The sequence below is a fragment of the Lissotriton vulgaris genome, chromosome 3_1 (genome assembly GCF_964263255.1).
Source record: "Lissotriton vulgaris chromosome 3_1, aLisVul1.2, whole genome shotgun sequence".
Taxonomy (NCBI): domain Eukaryota; kingdom Metazoa; phylum Chordata; class Amphibia; order Caudata; family Salamandridae; genus Lissotriton; species Lissotriton vulgaris.
Window position 1 is genome coordinate 1575314966 of NC_141689.1, and position 18515 is coordinate 1575333480.

Consider the following 18515-nt stretch of genomic DNA (forward strand, 5'->3'; position numbering starts at 1 on the left):
TATTGAGAGAATCTGCTGCTATGGTGCCACAACAATGTGATTTATTATATTTAAAGAAGAAATCATCTATTAGCTTCTCGTTTGCTTCATTCGGCCAGGATTGTGTTTTCCCTTATTTATCACAGTTACCAGATCCAGGTTTGAGACCAGATATCCTAAGGATTCGGATGGGATTTAATCCAATTTATTCATCCCACCCATATAGGACTGGGGTGCAGAATAATAGTGGTCTTTGTCCCTGCCCTTTGAAAGCCAAATGTACTATTACACATATTCTTATAGACTGCGTTTTTTATCTTGCAAATCGGATGAAGTTTTTAAGACCTTTGTTTTTTAAATATAATGCTCTTCATAGGAACAAAGCGGTGGAGTTACTGTCCAAGATGCGATATTTTGATGTGGCAGTTGGAGTTGCTCGGTTCTTACGATCTGTTAAACAGAATTAAAAAAAATTAAATGTAATGGGGCGGTGAGGAAGGGGGTTCATTTAAAGGGTTTTCATTAATGTGTACTTTTTAGAATGTTTTATGGACAATTGTCTAAATACACTTGTTTTTGAACCTGTCTTAAGAACACCAGATCATTACACACATTTTTATCCTTAACTTTCATTTGAACACATAATGCATTCTGGGTGTTGTAGTTTTGCGTTGTTGCTATTGAATGTAATTAGACTACCATACCTGAAAATACTGGTTGTAGGTGAGAAGTTCAGAACTGGACACCTTGTCAGCAATGACCTGGAATGAGCTGATCACACAGTCTGTAACTGTTTTGATACCCTGTAATAGTATCAATAACTTGCAAATTATGCCACATATGTAGCATTTCACATATCGAAAAAGGTAGATACATTTGAGTTGGAGCTGAAAAGCTTTCCAGATTATAATGGTTCATATGGGGAGCGGGATCCAGAGGCAGATGAAAGTGGTACATGCACCATTGAACGCTATTCTTAGTTAATTTAAATCTGTTTTCTGCTCTGCATGGTGGACCGGATTCCCATTTGTGGTAATTGCATGGAAACTGTTGAATAAATCATTCTTGTTGTTGGTAGTTCAGGTTCATGCATTGCAGATTTGTATGGAATGCCAACATCAGTAAATATTTCTCCTAGGCTGATTGTGAATGGCTTAAATAAAGAACTGCACTGATTTACTTGTTTTGATAGTTTCAGAATTTGTAAAATCTGTCATCATGTGATTTGCGCTATCTATTTTAATCTGCTTTCCTTTGTCCTACAGAACCAACATATCGTTCAGCTTGCGTGTTAACTGTCCATGCAATGGGGCGTTATGCCCCAGATGTGCTGAAAAATCATGCTGGGGTGGTTCTGCCGCTTGCGTATTTGGGCATGCATGAAGTGGCAGATGATGAAAGTGATGAGAAGGACTACTCCAGTATGTGGACAGAAGTATGGCAGGAAAATGTGCCAGGTATATTTCTCCTGAAATTAAACATTATTGCTGAAATGGAATTTGAAATCAATGAAAATATTGGTGCTATGGTAGGCTGCTTCTTAAACTACTGTTCCCCATATGTTTGCATTGCAGTTCTTTATCATAGGATATGTGTTCTCTTTTAAAGGTAAGTGTCACTTATAAATTGCAAAACAAACATGAACTGGCTTTAATTTTTGCAAAAGGACTAAGGCAGATCTACATTGACTAACTTAATATTTGTGCAATCGTGGTTTAATAAAAATGGATCTAGGTATTGCATAAAACCTGCAAAAAAAAACCCACCAGATTGGAGTGTACATGTTTTACAGTGCCATCGCAGCAGGCGCAGCTAAGCTATCCAATTGTCTTGACCAGTCATGCTGTCTCAGGAGGATCACTATGCGATGGGCCATATCACATTTCAACCTTGTTAGCACAAACATGAGCTAAGGCTTTAATAGGTGCTCCAAGTGATTTTGATTTATCAATTTATATAGCGAGTGAATGCCCGAAGGCGTCTTGGCGCTTATGACAGACAGCAGTCCCCTCTGAAACGGGCCACCTAACAGCAGACCGCAGTAAAAAGCCAAGTTTTCACTGCTTTTCTAAATGAGCCTAGAGATGGGCAGTTCTTTATAGTGAGTGGCAGCAGGTTCCAGGCCCGTGCTGTATGTCCAAAAAAGCTCCTTCCACCCAAATTGGCCCGTCTGATTTTCGGGACTCGAATTAGTTTCAATTGGCTCGATCTGAGCAATCTGGAAGGTTCATACAATTTCAGATTGGTTCTCAAGAACTTTGAGCCTGATCCCTGTAAGGTTGTAAGCCTTCAGTAACCCATAGTTTAGCATACATAGAGACATTGATTTGTAGACACTCTCTTTGGTGTCTTTCGTCTTCAAATAGCTGTGGGCTCCATCTTTTTACGCACCCTTACTCATCCAGCTCACACATTCTGGGTCATTAAATATGTTGGGGTCAATCCAGCTTTGAGCAACGGATCTTAATATGCCTCAACCAGGGAATGTGCAAAGCTAAGTCAAGAGTGAGATATTCCTGAATTGTTAGACTAAGCTTTGCTACTTCGTTTGTCCACACCCTATACCAAAGTAGAAGGGAGTGAAGCCTAATCGGATCCTCCTGAAAAGGTAGTCCCAACTCTTTATGAGTAACTTAAAGCCGAACGGCAGCTGGCTAGTTCTAATATCGGTATATCAAGATAATTTTGTGGTTTTTACATATTCCTGACATCTGTCCAATAAGTAGCCAACACTATACACTTTGCTCGATAGATAGTACCCATCTTTCTAAAGGGTTTCAGACTTTAATTTCTTGGAGAAAGCAAAAAGTGTGGTTATGGCCTTCTCAAACTGATTCTGGCTTTGCTGTTTCCATGTGCACCCGAATCAAATTGTACACCCAACATTATCTCCAAGTTGTTCCTGTAAAGTTTAAAGAGGAAAGGAGCAAAAACACACCTGCCTGACCCCCCTGTCAGTGTAGAAATCCTCAGTGCATTGAACATTAACTCCATGCCTTACTCTGGCATTTGAGCCAGTGTAGATGTCCAGTAGAAGATTAATAATAGATTTCTCCACCCCACCTCCCTCCATCAAGTGCCACAATTTAGTATGGGTACACCCTTTTTAGACACCATTTAGTTTGTGATAAGTAATCCCAGGTTCAAATAGTCCTCATACCTCTACGGAATCCATATTCAGTGGCAGAACTACAAAATGTTCTGCTTACTGATCCAACATAGCTAGTTGTATCTGCCAATGATTTTCACTAGGACCTTGTTGAGTCATTGGTTTCTGTAATTTACCATTTGATAACGTGCAAAAACGTGTTTGAGACTTTACAATATGGCTGTGTGAAGCACACAACTGTGTCTGCCAAGTGATCCCTAAGCACCAAAGTAATTTCCTCAACCCAGTGTCTCTTAGAGTTTCTGACCTTCACTGTGACTCCAGAGATGTCATTTTTGCACATTTGTTCCAACCACCCTGTCCTCAAGCATTTCCTATGAAATGTGGCGGTATAGCCTAGCCTTTAAGGTCCCACTCTGATTTATCTCCATTTTAAGCACTACTTGGCATCAATTTAAGCTTAGCCATACTCTTCTACTATGTGGTGTTTCCCACTTCAGAGAATTTCTGATGGATACTTCTAACCACAGATTTCTCACTTTAGAACATTCCTCGGACGCCTGAATATATAAGGAGATGCTTCGTAACAGCACTCATGTGCGACAATAGGTGGCTTATTGCTGCTCTGCATTGACTCCATACTGCCCCAGAAGCGACAGAACTTAACCTTTTGAGGCGGAATCAGAGCTTTGCTCCCAAATTTGTCAGTGTCTTGACGACTTTCAAGCTTCAAACAGTGAAATTGGGAATAGCATTGGCTCCCAGTCAACAAAAGACTCCCCTTCAAGCTCCTCACACACTCCTACAAAGCCCTCCATGACTCAGGACCAGCATACCTGAACTACCGCCTCTCATTCCTCGTACCCACCAGACACCTCCGCTCCACCCAACTGGCCTTGGCCACCGTACCACGGATCCACAAGACCAGGACCGGAGGAAGATCCTTCTCCTACCTCGCTGCCAAGACCTGGAACACACTGCCTCTCCACCTCAGGCAATCCCTGTCGGTGACCCATTTCAGGAAGGATCTCAAGACCTGGCTCTTTGACTGATCCCCAGCGGCCAGATGGATCAGAGGCCCCTTACACACACACACATACTTCCGCCCTCTCTCAGTGCCTTGATGCCCTCGGGTGAGTAGGCATGCTTCACAAACCCTTGATGATTGATTGATTGTCCTCGCCGAAAATGACAGGATTCAAGCCATGCCATGACTGCAGGAAGCCCCCATCGGTCACTGATCCACATGAGGTGTGTCTTTGGTGCCTTGGTTCAGCACACCGCTCTTAAATAGTGCGATAAATGTGTCCTCATGCATGCAAAGGGTGATTCAAGACCAGGAGGCAGAGCTGTACATGACAGAGCACAAGACGTTGTTGTAGCCATCAATTAGGACCCGCTCCTTATCCAAATCACACACACAGGCTTCGTCCCGATCTCAAGGCCATTCTGAGTAGGCATGCTTCACAAACCCTTGATGATTGATTGATGTCCTTGCCGAAAATGACAGGATTCAAGCCATGCCATGACTGCAGGAAGCCCCCATCGGTCACTGATCCACATGAGGTGTGTCTTTGGTGCCTTGGTTCAGCACACCGCTCTTAAATAGTGCGATAAATGTGTCCTCATGCATGCAAAGGGTGATTCAAGACCAGGAGGCAGAGCTGTACGTGACAGAGCACAAGACGTTGTTGTAGCCATCAATTAGGACCTGCTCCTTATCCAAATCACACACACAGGCTTTGTCCCGATCTCAAGGCCATTCTGGTGGCCGTTCCACTTCCTGCTCAAATTCTGTAAGTCAGTGTTCAATTGCAAGCATGAAAAAGCGAACCGGGATTAGACCCTTTCCCACCACTCTGACTACAAGGAGAAGGTTCTCGGGCATCAATGTGCAAGTTGCATTCCATCAAGGTTTCTGGTCACCAAGATGATTCCTCAGTTGATAACCACATACCCTAGTTTTCTGGGCTGTCATCAACAACATAGCAGATTGAGGCCTTCAGAGAGGACATGCGGCAGATATTCAGTGTGGTTCATTCTCCATCCGGCATGCCTTTGTACCCCAGGAAACTACAGGGTCCTCCAGTGGAGCACTTCTGTTCCCTGGGGACTACAACTGGGCCCATACCAACTCTGGTACAGACTTCCACACCGGCCCCATGACGCATATCAGTTGCCGATGCTGATGCTAAAAAATGACTCGGTCCTGACATTTTTATCCAATCCCAAACTGGCTCCAGCCCGGGCTCGATCGATGCTGTACTTCAAAATTACAAAAGGGCACTTGTTGTCATGCCACCTATTAAGAGAGGCTCCATTATCTTTTTGGTTTTCACTCTGATACTGTACCAGAGCAGGGATCACTCCAGGATGTTTATTATGGTGAGAGTAAATTCTTGCTTTGTGTATGGTTAGATAAACTAGCCACCAGAAAGAGCGTTACAGAAAGTAAGTAATATGTTCTTCAGGGTCATCTCATGAAATTAGAGTTTAAAATGTTGATAGTTATTTATTTGTTCTAGTCAGGGACAGAATGGTGTGTCAAAGTAAAAACTAAGTAGTCAGGCCTACATTTTTACTTTGAACATGGCTACTGCCATAAAAAAGATATGCCTTGTAAATCCTAAATTGCGGTCTAGTTGTTGTGTCTCAGCGAAGACGTATGTTGATAAAGACATTCATGATGCTCAACTGCATTATAGTTTCAATGAGGTCTTACTTTTTGACATTTCCAGAATTGGCATATGGGTCTTCATGTGGTGGAATGTTGGCTTCCCATGAATGTCTGGATGGGCTATGACATTTTGGATATCAACTCACGTGCATGCCTTCCTCTTTCGCCAGCATGACCTTGTGATTGTGTTTTTTTTGCCAGTACAAGAGTGCGTATAGAGATTGTCAAAGAACACCTGCAGAAGCCATTTTCTGTAGAACTAATTTTATTGACATTTGTATAGCTCACGGCCTGCCATTAGTTTTGTTTTGTAGCACTGTCGGCTGGGGGTGCCTTAGTACATGGGTCCCAGGTTTCTCCCAGCTACAGAACGGAATAAAGATAGTTCCTGAAGCAGAAGGTATTCTCCTGACCTCCCACAGAGAGCTTAACAGCATAGTATTGTTGACTGCAGAGGTATATTAACTTTAATGTCCTCTTTCTCATATAAACACCCAGAAAAGCACCCAAAAAACGACTTACTGCAGCCTCCATGTGGGTTTGCAATGGTGCAGAAGATGATGTATTACCGCAATCAACATGCGTAAACATTCTCTGGCATATTTGAAGACCTTGATTAAGCATGGACTTAGGTGGAGTAGCAAATGTAAACCTTTCCTTGTCTATTCCTTTGGCAATGCTAACATTGATGTCTGTATCATGGGTCAGGGGTGGCGGGCTGCTACACTGCTTTCAGACATTCAGTAGGATAGGAGACCTTCCTTTAGAGTGAACGATATTATTGGTCTTGATACCGACTGAGTTAAAGATTGCCCAAAGGATCTTAAAAAGTCATTAAGTTGGTTACATTTTATCATTTTGTTTATCGTTTCTTGTAATGATAATGTGATGCGTTGCTGTTTACGCAAATGTTCGCGCACTGATACCTCATGGTTGAGTGCACTATATAGCAATGCAAAAATAAATGATTAAAATAAATAAGCCTGAAGAGCCTGAGAGTGTGATCTGCTTGGCACCACCATTGGAAGATGAGAAAATGGCATGCAGAGAAACTAACAGCTGCCCCAGATTTTCCGTGCCCACCAGCTTTGGATCCTGTGCTCATGCTTACATTAACCCACAGAAATAAGGAAAGGTTCAGGTTCCTACTGACAACAATTCCACCGACCTCCAAGTTGGACTGCTGGAAACATGCATGTCTTCTAAAGCCACTTTCCATTTTCAGCACATAACAGATCCAAAACAAGAAAATGTCTTTGTGGAATCCGTTCTGTGAATGAGAAAATCAGTTTGTTAACACTGGCCTGAAAATAGCCAGAAAGAAACCTTTAATATGTAAAAATCCAGTTAAGTGAAAGAGTCAATTTTTAAAATGTAATGCGTAATACTGGGGTTGAGTCTGTTTTACTTGCTTGCTGATTTTGTCAGATAAGTGTCAGAGGCACATGAAGATTGATTGGCGTGTCTAATTCTCGCTTTTGTTTTGAAATGCAATTATTTAAAAATATTTGCTAGACGTGTCAGTATTTTTAAGATGACATAAGAGTCATACTGTTTATACCACCTCAGAAATTATCAAGTTGTTAAGTCTCCACTTTGACAAATTAGCAAATGGAAGAAAACCTTTTCAAACAAAATGTAAACAAATTTTGTGGGAAATACGAGTTAAACAGAACTAAACTTCAGACTTTTCTTAACATCTATCGAGGAAGACAATCCTAGAAATCGTCAGAGCAACTAGTAATTAATTATGGAACAGCTAGAGTGAAGAAACAAAACAGAGGAGGAGACTGGGCATGTGAACAGGAGCAGAAGTAACTTAGAAATAGAATAATCTGGGTGAGACCGAAGAGTATCAGTAGAGGCCCAAATATCCTCCTCTCCAATCTACACAATGTTTTTTACATTGCTGCAAGATGTTCACCATCCACGAGGTGGTACGTGTCAGATGGTAGAAACATGTAAAATGTTTAGGGCTACATATTTGTGAATTGTTTTTCTGTCTTCTCCCATATCTTGAACACCATCTCTTATTTTATTTCATTGGGATCCTATCTTACTGGCATACCAAAAAGGAAACTGTACAAGGTGATATTAGAAGCAAGGCCTAGGCAAAAAGGCCAAACATTGTTCTACCCTGAGAACAGTTTGGAGACATAACTGCACCAGCTGACACACATTTCAAAGAATGTTGAGCACAAAGGAGCGCCTTCATCCTGCACTAACAAAAAATATTGTTACAATACTACTCAATCGTATCTACTGACTCTCTGGGCTAAACTAAATTTAAACAGCACCTTTCTTTCCATGTGGTTGGTGCTTTAAATTGTGCAGTGGTATCTGTAAACAAATGACAATGTCAGAAGTGTATTAAAATCAAGTTTTTGATATTTGAACAAACGTTGAAATACCTTAACTACATACTGATATACGTGCATTATTGTCACAAAATAGTGTTAATAGCTAAATTTGATGCGCCTTACATATTAAATACTTAGCAAATCATGGGATAATTTTCACACATGCTGGTGAGAAGATAGTTGATGTCCAGAGGCGCATAGGTGTGAGTGTGGGGAATACCACAGTTTTGACATCCTAAATATTTACCTCAACAGAGCACTCACATTTCAATGAATTATAGACAGTGTTAAACCTCAATTTCATGAGGCAATGTGTCACTGGGTAAGGCACCTCTCAACACATTAAAATATCAGAAAACTGTCAATTAAAAAAAAAGGGCCCACTCAAAAATTGAATTCTAGATCAGCTGAATAATTAAATGATTTTATTACAAAATTCAGACGTAATGAAATGAAATGAAAAAAGAACTTAATTAAGCGCACTGCGGCCAAGCGGCTTCCTGGCGCTGAGGGTTAGACCAGACTCACAGAGGGCGCGCGGGAAAACTAACAAGGGAAGGCCTGGGAGAACAGAAACGTTTTAAGAGCTTTGCGGAAGTGAGTGTAGATGGGGATAGAGCGGATGGACAAAGGGAGGCTGTTCCAGAAACGGGGGGCCAAAACCGAGAATCGGGTGCCTCCCGTTCTGGATTTACGAAAGCGGGGAACATGGAGAAGGGAGAGAGAAGAAGAGCAGAGGGTGCGGCTAGGGACGTGAGGAGAAATAAGAGATCCGATAAAGAGAGGAGCTGAGCGGGTGTGAGCGCAAAAGGCCACACAAGCCAATTTAAAGAAAGATCTAAAGTGAACAGGAAGCCAGTGGAGGGACTTGAGTGTAGGAGTGATGTGGGAAGATTTGGGAAGGCGAAGAATGAGCGGGCGGCCTGGTTTTGAATGGCCTGAAGACGACGAGTTTCGTAGGCAGGTATGCCCACGTACAAGCCATTCCCATAGTCAAGGCGAGAGGTGATAAGGGCCATGACTATGGTTTTGAGGGCATCCGTAGAAAAATAGCGAGAGATTTTCCGAATAAGGCGAGAAAGCAGGAGGATACTACTGAACTAACTTGGGCATGCATGGTAAGGTCGTGGCTGACCTTGATGCCCAAGGTCCGGACCGAGGAGACCGGTGAAGGGGGGGACCAAAAGAGGGAGGCCAGTGGGCCGGGGACCAGGGGTTGGAGGGACCACCCGTGAGGACAAGCTCCGTCTTGTCAGGATTGAGCTTCAAATGATTGAAACTCATCCATTCAGATATAAAGACTAAAGTGGAACAAAACTTAGGAAGAGAAACAGAAGGGGAAGAAAGATCAAAGACGAGCTGGAGGTCGTCCGCATAGTTATACACAGAGACCCCCAGCTCGAGAAGAGAGGCGATAAGAGGGTGGATATAAAGATTAAAAAGAAGAGGGGAAATGGAAGAACCTTGGGGGACCCCACAGGTGACCGGGCGGGGAGGAGAGGAGAAGCCCGAAAGTTGAACCGCTTGGGACCTGCCCTGGAGAAAGGACTCAAGCCAAGAAAAGGCAGTGCCCCGGATGCCCGCTGCGCTGACGCGGTCGAGAAGAATGGAATGATCGACCGTGTCAAACGCAGCGGACAGATCGAGAAGGACCAGGGCCTGGAGGAGATTGATGTCAGCTTTCCCTTTGAGTTCGTCCAGGACGGCGATGACCACTGACTCCGTGGAGTGGCCTGGACGAAAGCCCGCCTGATGGGAGGCCAAAAGGTGGTGCTCCTCAATATGATTGGACAGGCAAGATGTGACATGGCTTTCAAGGATCTTTCCCAAATAAGAGAGGAGGGAGATAGGCCTAAAATTAGAAGGGAGCGAGGGATCCAGGCCAGGTTTTTTAAGAATAGGGAGAACAATAGCGGATTTAAAGGATGAAGGAACAGAACCTAGTGCTAAGGAGGCATTAAGAAGGGCAAAAGGGGGAGCAGGACAGCTAGTGAAAAGAGTTTTGAGGATCCGTGCAGGAGCGCTGTCCGCCGGACATCCAGACTTGACTTTTGTAAGCAAGTTGAGGAACCGGTCCGTGGAAATGGGAGGGAAATGATCCAGAGAGGAGGAAGGCAGGGGGAGGGAGCATGAGAGGCCGGGTTGGGGTACCGTAGGGATATTGGCCTTGATATTAGTGATTTTATCAATGAAGTAGTCATTGAGTGATGAACAGAGGGCCTGAGACGGAACAGTGCTGGTACTGGTGCGGTCGGAGGTAGCCAGGTTGTGAACCAGGGAGAAGATTTCTCGGGATTTGTTAGCTGATAGGGCAACTCTCTCGGTAAAGTATTTGGTTTTGGCCGCAAGGATCGCTCTTTTATAATCATTCAAAAGAGGTTTATATTTAGCGCGAAGATTAGGGCAATAGTTCCGTCTCCAATGACGCTCCGACCTCCTAAGATCAAGTTTGAGAACTTTGAGCTCGTTGGTAAACCATTTGTGCGCATCATACGGGCGAACAGATTTGACCTTCTTGAACGGGGCGACCTGATCGCAGGAAGAGGAGAGCCAGGTACTAATGGCGACAGTCTGCGAATCCAAAGAGAGGTCAGTAAGATCCGGAACAGAGGAAGCCAAGGAAAGCGAGAGAGAGTTGAGGTCAGTTTCATTCCAACTGCGGGCCAGTACATTTTTGGGAGGAGGCACCTTGTAGGCAGAAGCCGAGTGGATGCGAAATGAGATCATGGCATGGTCGGACCAGATGCAGGGGAGAATAGTAGGAGAAGAAACGTCGCAACGTAGTGACCAAAGTTGGTCCAGGATATGGCCCTGGGCGTGGGTGGGAGCCAGAATGTGGGAGGTAAGGTTCAGGCTCTGAAGGGTAGCAGAAAAGTCTTTAGAAGCTGCGTCTTATGCGATAAAGGTACAATGCTGTGAAGGCACTGTGCTAAAAGGGTATTACAGAGAAGTGCCAAATCAACTTTATTCTAAGTCCCAAATGGTCAGCAGAATCAAGAGAAAAACGGACAGCATCCCAAGCAGCATAGGAAAGATCTCACAGAAGTTCTGCCTCACCTCTGAAAACCGAAGTTTTTTATGCATTATTTTCATTTATTAAATTATTAATACACCATATTCATTGTGAAATGGTCAAATATGTTACATTTATAGCAAATCGGGTCACAAATTCATTCAGCGCCATATTGCTTTAGCACCTAAGAACTATCCCAATACATGGATATTGATTCTGCCCTCTTTATGATAATGTTATCCGGAGATGGTGGAACAAACTCGATATATGATCATCAGCAAAGTATGAAATTAATAGGGTACAGTAAACAGACAGAAGGACCTTGGAAAGAGATACGGTTTTATGAATGGGCCGGGGAAGATTAACAGCATGAACTATGACTATGGAAATAAACAAATATGGTTCTTCTTTACTACGTGCTACAGAAATAACGAACAGTGAAATTTGCACGGGGAGGACAGCAGAGACATTGATTTTTTTAAAAGATGCCTGCTAGATCTAATTGAGGCCTAGTTTACAAGGATTAGGAAAACACACTTTTATTCATCATGTGTAATTGAGTGTAAAACCAGATTTTACACTTTATTAATATTGCATAAAAACAGGATTGTAAAAAATCCTCAACATACGTGAGATGGGCTAGACTAAGGGAGTACGAGAAGAGATTAGTAGATGGGAAGCAGGAGGGAGATGGGACACAGATAGTGGTGAGGAATAAGGGTCGCCAGTGTGAGACAGGCTGGATAGGCATAAAAAGGGCACACATGGCAAGATGGCAGAGTAAATAATTGTTGTAGGAGGCAGGGAATATGATTAGACAGTCATAAGAAAGAGTCTAAAACAACGCTGCTGTGGGAAAAGGGATTGTTCAAAGGGGTAATCACAAAATGTATTTGGACTAGTGAGTGGAAGCCGATTGAAAAAGGAACAATCTCAAGGGCTACCTGAGACTGGTTCACAGCAGAACTCCCTCTGTAATTTGGACTCGCAAGGGGCCATGTACTAGGGGTGGCAATAGGGCAGGAGACCTGTGCAAAGCACTGAAAAGTGGTTGGCGCACATAATCAGTCAAATGGGTCCTGAAGCAAGATTGTTGACCGCTTATTTTGGGACTTGCTTAGTTTCCCGGGATTATTGGAAACTGCCAAAGTAGGGATTGCCGAGATATTTCTTTATTAGTAAGGTACCTGTGGGGCTCCATGATCTCCATTTACTACAGTTGTGCCTATTCCATTCCTAACAGTCTTTCATTCAGTGATCCACATACTGATGCATATGCTAAGTCTGTTATTCTAAATTGGACTTTCATTATCATGCAATAGTTAAACAATGTTGATTTGCTTAATCAGTGAAATAGTGAAATGCCTAAATAGTGAACACACACATATTTAACATTTTGTGTTGTTCTAGGTTTTTATAAAGATTCTCTGTATCTCTTTTTCAATGCATATAGGGAGTTCTGGAGGTGGGATTAAATTGTATATGCAGGAACTGCTACTCATCACACAGAAGGCTTTGCAGTCCCAGTCATGGAAGATGAAAGCCCAAGGTGCAGCTACCATGGCCTCTATTGCTAAACAGCAGACTGGTTCCCTGGTACCACCAAATCTAGGCCTGATGCTCAATGCACTTTTACAAGGATTGCCTGGTCGCACATGGGCAGGCAAGGTAAAGTATCTAAGTGTACCCTCCATAAATGTTCTTATATCCTACCTTTATATGCATATAACATTTAAAAAAACTTTTTCACCTGATGTGTCTATCAAAATTCCAACTGAATCTTTTGCAATTGTTATATTAGATTGAAGACCAAGTGTATCTTTCTCAGATATTTGTTTTGTTTACTTTAAGAACAGTTTTTGTATTGACTGTTGAATTGTAAGTAATGCAAAGTTAGGTCTACAAAATGTTGTGGGGAAATCCATGAGGAAATTCTGCTGTTATTGAACTTTAGCTGCTACTCAAGCATTTCTGTTGGTTGCACACTGCAATTTTGGGAGCATTTTACTTGTCTGCCAAACGTGGCACCATTTTTACTCTGCTCCACTGGACCATTTTCTGGTATCCATCTTGCTTGGGTTAGTGGTCTTGTTGCTATAGAGCAGCTCCCAAGCACCTACTTAAGGTGACTGACGCAACAGACGTTCAGCGGGCGCCCCACTGATGCGCTGAAGGCAAGCACATCTGTGCCTGCACACATACGGATCACGTCCAGCGCCAGCTATGCTGCTCGTTTCTCTACCTCTCAGGTTTGCCCCCTTACAAGAGAAGCTCTCCCAGCCTTGAATTGCGGTCTGTGCCACTCTAGCTTGCTTTATGACCCTGCAGTTGAGTGCCTCTGACTTTCTGTGTAAAGCTTGTGATTCCACCCTAAAGGCTCTAGCCACGCCTGGGGAGGGGTTTCGATACCCCACGTGGCATTGAACAGAGTGGTCGGCTTTAGAGCCAACCTTATTTACTGTAGGTCCCTCCCCAAACACTGCCCTGACATAGGGCTTTTACTATCTGAAAATACTTAGAATCTCATGTTTCTCACTGAAACATGTCTCAAGGACGGCTCTAATCCAGACCTTGCCTTGGCCATTCCCCAGGGTATCGGATCCTGTGTGGCAACCAGGATGGAGATAGGTTGAGAGGTGGTATAGCCATTATACTCAGGGATACGTTGGAGGTTTTGTCATCTAGGTTTGACCAAATTGGGACTATTGAGGGCCTCACCTTCTGCATCAACCTTACCCTTTCTCTCCTTTGCCAACTTGCTGATCTTTAAACTCCCAGACTGCTTCAACAGCTGCCTACCTCAACTATGTGATGCTATTGTCCAACTATCCTTACAATATACCAACTTCACTTTTTTGGCAAGCATTAACACTCATGTTGTTGACCCGAACTGCTCCAGGCTTCTCAGTTGACCCAGAACCTGGCAGGCCTTAACCTGACCCCACCCATATAGCAAGCCACATATTGGACATCAGCTTTTCCAACATTACTGGTCTCCAAATCGGTGTTCCCATGCCTCTGGAATGGATGGACCATTTCCTTGTCGTGTTTACTTTTTATGGCTTATGTAACCTGTTAGAGGCCAAGACTGCACCGGAGTAGGAGAAAGTGGCAGAATGTTACAAAGGAGGCCTTTGTGCTCTCTTTTCAATCTACCTTTCCATCTTTCACAGGCAATCCTGACAATGACTAACGCCTATTTAATCAATGGATCGCTAAGGCTTTGCCTCTTATTGCACTCTTAAAAACACTTGCGTCCAAAAGATCCAAGCCATCTACTTTCAGGCTTTCAAACCACCCTAAGAGCTGAGAAAAGCCTTTGTTAAAAAACTTGAGCGCAGCTGCAGAAGGTCTTATTACCCTGTAGCAAAACACTCCTACAAGACAGCTCTCAAATATTTCTGAAAACTTACGCTGCACACTATGAGAGAGCATATGACGTTGCGTAGCGAGAATGCCGACTACTGTTCTCATGAAGTCTTTAATATTGAAAAATCCTTTATCGCCCCTGAAATGGTTAAAAGTGCCTTTCACCCTTCGCCTGCCCTCTGCTGTAGCCTCTCGGACTTCTTTGATGAGAAAATTCTAAAACTTAACTCGAATTTCCAGAAAGAAAGCCGGTTCAGTACATTCACTGATGCCCACGCTAGTCCATCAACACTTTATCTGAATTTTGCCCAATATCTGAAGTAGATTCTCTTGAGGAGCGACTGAAATGCAAATCCTCCTCCCGGAGGACCCCAGACACCTCCCTCCACCCCTAATTTCTCAGACTGGTTGCCCTCACTGTAAATCCTTTTCTCAAAAATGATTTTGAATGCCTCCTTGAAATCCGGTGTCTTTCCTGCTATCTGTAAACAGCCATTCCTGCTGCCGCTCCTAAAGAATCCTAATGCGGAACCTAGTGTGCACAGCAATGTCAGGGCCGTCTCATTGTTGCCTGCACCTGCAAAGGTCTTGGAAAAGCTGGTAAATCAACAACTTTTATCCTTCGTTGAAGCAAGCAATCTGCTTCATGACACTCAATCTGGCTTGAGGCGCCTTATTGGAAGCGTTGCAGTCCGTCAGAGAAATCTTGGCAGCAGCGCCTCTGCCATGTTGGTGCTGTTAGACCTGTTGGCAGCGTTCGACACAGTAGCACACTCTAGCTTGCTAAATAGATTAAGCCTTCTTGGCTTTCAGGTCACTGTTCTGTCCTGGATTCGATCATTTGTGGAAGAACGATCTCAGCGGGTTTTCCTTCACCCATTTTCCTTTTCTCCCTAACCCCTGGTCTGTTGGGTGTTCAGGTCTCTGCCCTCAGTCTGTTGCTCTTCAGCCTTTCCTTGGCCCCCTTTGGCCACTGTAGGAAAGTAATCTCTGCTTCCATGGTTACCCTCACTTTTTGCTGGTGTCAGTATGCTTTTTACTAATCTGACTGGGATCCTGCTCATCAGTACCCCAGTCACTGTGCTTCCTCCCTAAATTGACCATGGTAAGTACTTCTGTCCATCCACAATTGGCTACTAGTGTACCCTTATAAGTCCCTAGTATATGGTACTAAGGTACCCAAGGCATATGCACACCAAGGGTCTCCCATGGTCTGCAGCCTGTATTGTGCCACCCATGAGAGACCACATAAACTGTGACTACAGGTCTGCCCTCCTGCTGCTGAGCCAAGCTCAAGCCGGGGAAGGTAGAACAATAGGTTTCCTGTTGCAGGGAAGTGTGACCACCTCCCAGACAGAAGTTAGTGTATTGGGCTGGATTGAGGGCACTTGCCAGCATCCGACTGCTTTGAAGGGCACATGTGGTGTCCTTCTAGCATACTCCCCTTTTAGCCAGTTCAGTGAGCCCTTGGCTCCCGCTCTGGCATGAAACTGGACAAAGGACATGGGAGTTTCCTCCCCTCTGTCCAGCCCCTCCTCTGTAAAAGACCCCTGAGTCCTCCTAACGCCCTTCCTGGAGTATTTAAGAGCTTACATGTGGTTGGGCCCTAGATTCGTTGTGGGGCAAGGCTCAAGCCTAAACACCCTCACTCTTTGACCATCTGGACACTTGGACTTCGCTGGACTTTGCCTGAAACCGAGACTGCATCAAGGAAGACTCCTGCTGCTTCTGGTCTCTCTGTTAAGCAAGTCTTCTTCGTTATCTGTGCTTCTTCTAGGATCTTCAACAGACATGTGTGCATCAAGGACACCCGAAGTAATCTCCCTTGGAGTGAAGAGTCGCTCCCCTGCATCTGCAGGCACTGCAACAACGTTGACCGGTCTGCTGCTCCTGACATCCCATGGATTTCGAAAGGCTCAGCAACAGAGGTGGTGGTTCTGCAGGGATTACATTACCTAGAGGCCTGACCTGTCCTCTCTGTAATTTTGAGGCCAATATCCCTTGACGGAACAGCGGGGACCACACCCCTGTGCTCCACGTCGACTTGCCATTGCCAAGGCTTGTTCCCGCTTGACTCCAGAGAGACTCCCACAAACACACATGCATAGAGTTTGTCTGTCTGCTTCCCGCGTTATAATCAGAATCCAAACACGGCAAGAAGACTGCTATGTAGTGGGTGCAAGACGGGCCCAGATTGACACTTCTTACATCTTTGAACAGAATTTTGTGATCACGCTATATGGATTTAACTGAGAATTAAAAAGCTGGGCTCCAACTCTAAACTACCTTGTGGTATTTAAAACAAAGGCTGTTGATTGTTCATCATTACTTTAAGCAACATATTGAGAATATTGCCATTGGAACCACAGAAATAATTTCTGACATGGAGGCGCCATTTGAATATATTGGACAGTCTTGGAAGTTTTGTGTCTCATAAACCACTGAATAAATATTCAAAGCAGAGTAGACATCCCAACTGAAAGATTTGGAGCCACATTTTCGGCCAATGCGCTAGCTGCTCTCTCCATATACAATAAATGGTTATACCTAAGATGGTCCCCTGATGAAGGCACACATGCTGCAACGCACATAGTTCTCATCTACCGCTAGCCTTCCTACGATCTACAGTGACATCGGACATTTCAACTGAAACCAAACTGAATAATGAATTGTAATATCATTGCTTTGTGTCATTTAGATATATGACTGTGTTGCTGCTATATATTTTTTTAACTATTTCTTAAAGAAAACAAATACTTTGCTTGCAATAATTAAAAAAACAAATCAAAAAAATCAATGTTAATATTGGTACATATTTTTCTGTTTTCTTTTGAATTAATGCATATGATTTATTGTTAATCACATTTTTTTGTTGCTTAGAAAATTTGAAGGAGAGGTATTCACTTGCTTTTATGTACTGTTTTCCCCCAAGAATTCAGTACTAGCAAGTATATTGTGCATGTAGGGGTCCCTATTTTCTGAAAATATGTTCCTATTAAACTCCAGGGATCTTCGGCTACAAGAAGCTCCAACCTCCAGCATCTCTTCCTGCCAAGTACAGGATCCTCACTGCATCCTCTGCACCTTGGTCCTTCCTTCTTGGCATTGCCTATTGATTGGACTCCAACTTTTTAAAACTGAATGCAGAGAAATCTGAGGTGCTCTTCTTCAGCCATCTCACCCGATTTGAAGCAGCTTCACTGGCTTCTTGTTGTGAAGAGGATTGAGTTCAAAGCCCTTACATAGACATTCAGAGCCACTGGGGGCAAAGGCCCTCGATACTTGAGAAATAAACTCGGTGGATACCAACAGGAGAGATCCCTGAGATCTAATCCCCTGTGGCAGGTCTTTTTTGGGACTGACCGCTTAACTTTGGAACATCTTGCCTATCAAACTCTGCATGGCCGAGTCCTAGCACTGCTTCAGCAATGATCTAAAAACCTGAATCTTTAACCAAGTGTAGATATGAGTGTCCGCTCCTATTCTACAGTCTTTGCTTTTGAGCGCTGGGACGCCTCAGTCGAGGCAGTCATGCGCTTTACAAATACCTTTGATTGTTGCCCTAGTGTTCCCACCAAAAGTATTGGTCTTTTGAACCTCCAACATATCGCTTTGACACTGAACAACACTCATATATCAAGGGCACAGGATTGTTGTTTGTGTCCCAATCAGCAAATAAGAATCACATAGGCTGCATGTATAGCTTTTTGTTATTTTTGAGCAGTAGGGCTCTGTTCAATTCCATGCAAGGGTGATAGGACTAAATCCCCACTTGGACGAGGTAGTGGAATGAGTTGTCCTAGATGCATTTGTGTAAGAGCGAGAGTTCCTCTGCATGCTGGATCAGTCCAGGAGGTATCCCAGGCATGGGATTAAGGTGTTTCAAGAGGCTGAGGCCCTCCACTTTGGGTTTGACTTGTCTGAAGATTTTCATTCTCTGCTTGTGGTTTTTTTTTCCATCCAATAGTGAAGCCTAGAAACATTAATGCTTGTCTCAGAAGAGTGCTT

The 18515-nt window shown here is 43.7% G+C and overlaps 1 protein-coding gene across 2 annotated transcripts in view; it reads left to right on the forward strand.

Annotated features, from left to right (window-relative positions):
• ECPAS (Ecm29 proteasome adaptor and scaffold) overlaps window positions 1-18515 on the forward strand; it is a 780178-nt gene that overhangs the window by 636638 nt on the left and 125025 nt on the right. For both annotated transcript variants that reach the window (XM_086962068.1, XM_086962067.1), the window contains exons 41-42: window positions 1245-1436; window positions 12592-12806. In XM_086962068.1, the coding sequence (XP_086818194.1) occupies window positions 1245-1436; window positions 12592-12806 (407 nt within the window). The remainder of the gene's footprint in view (window positions 1-1244; window positions 1437-12591; window positions 12807-18515) is intronic.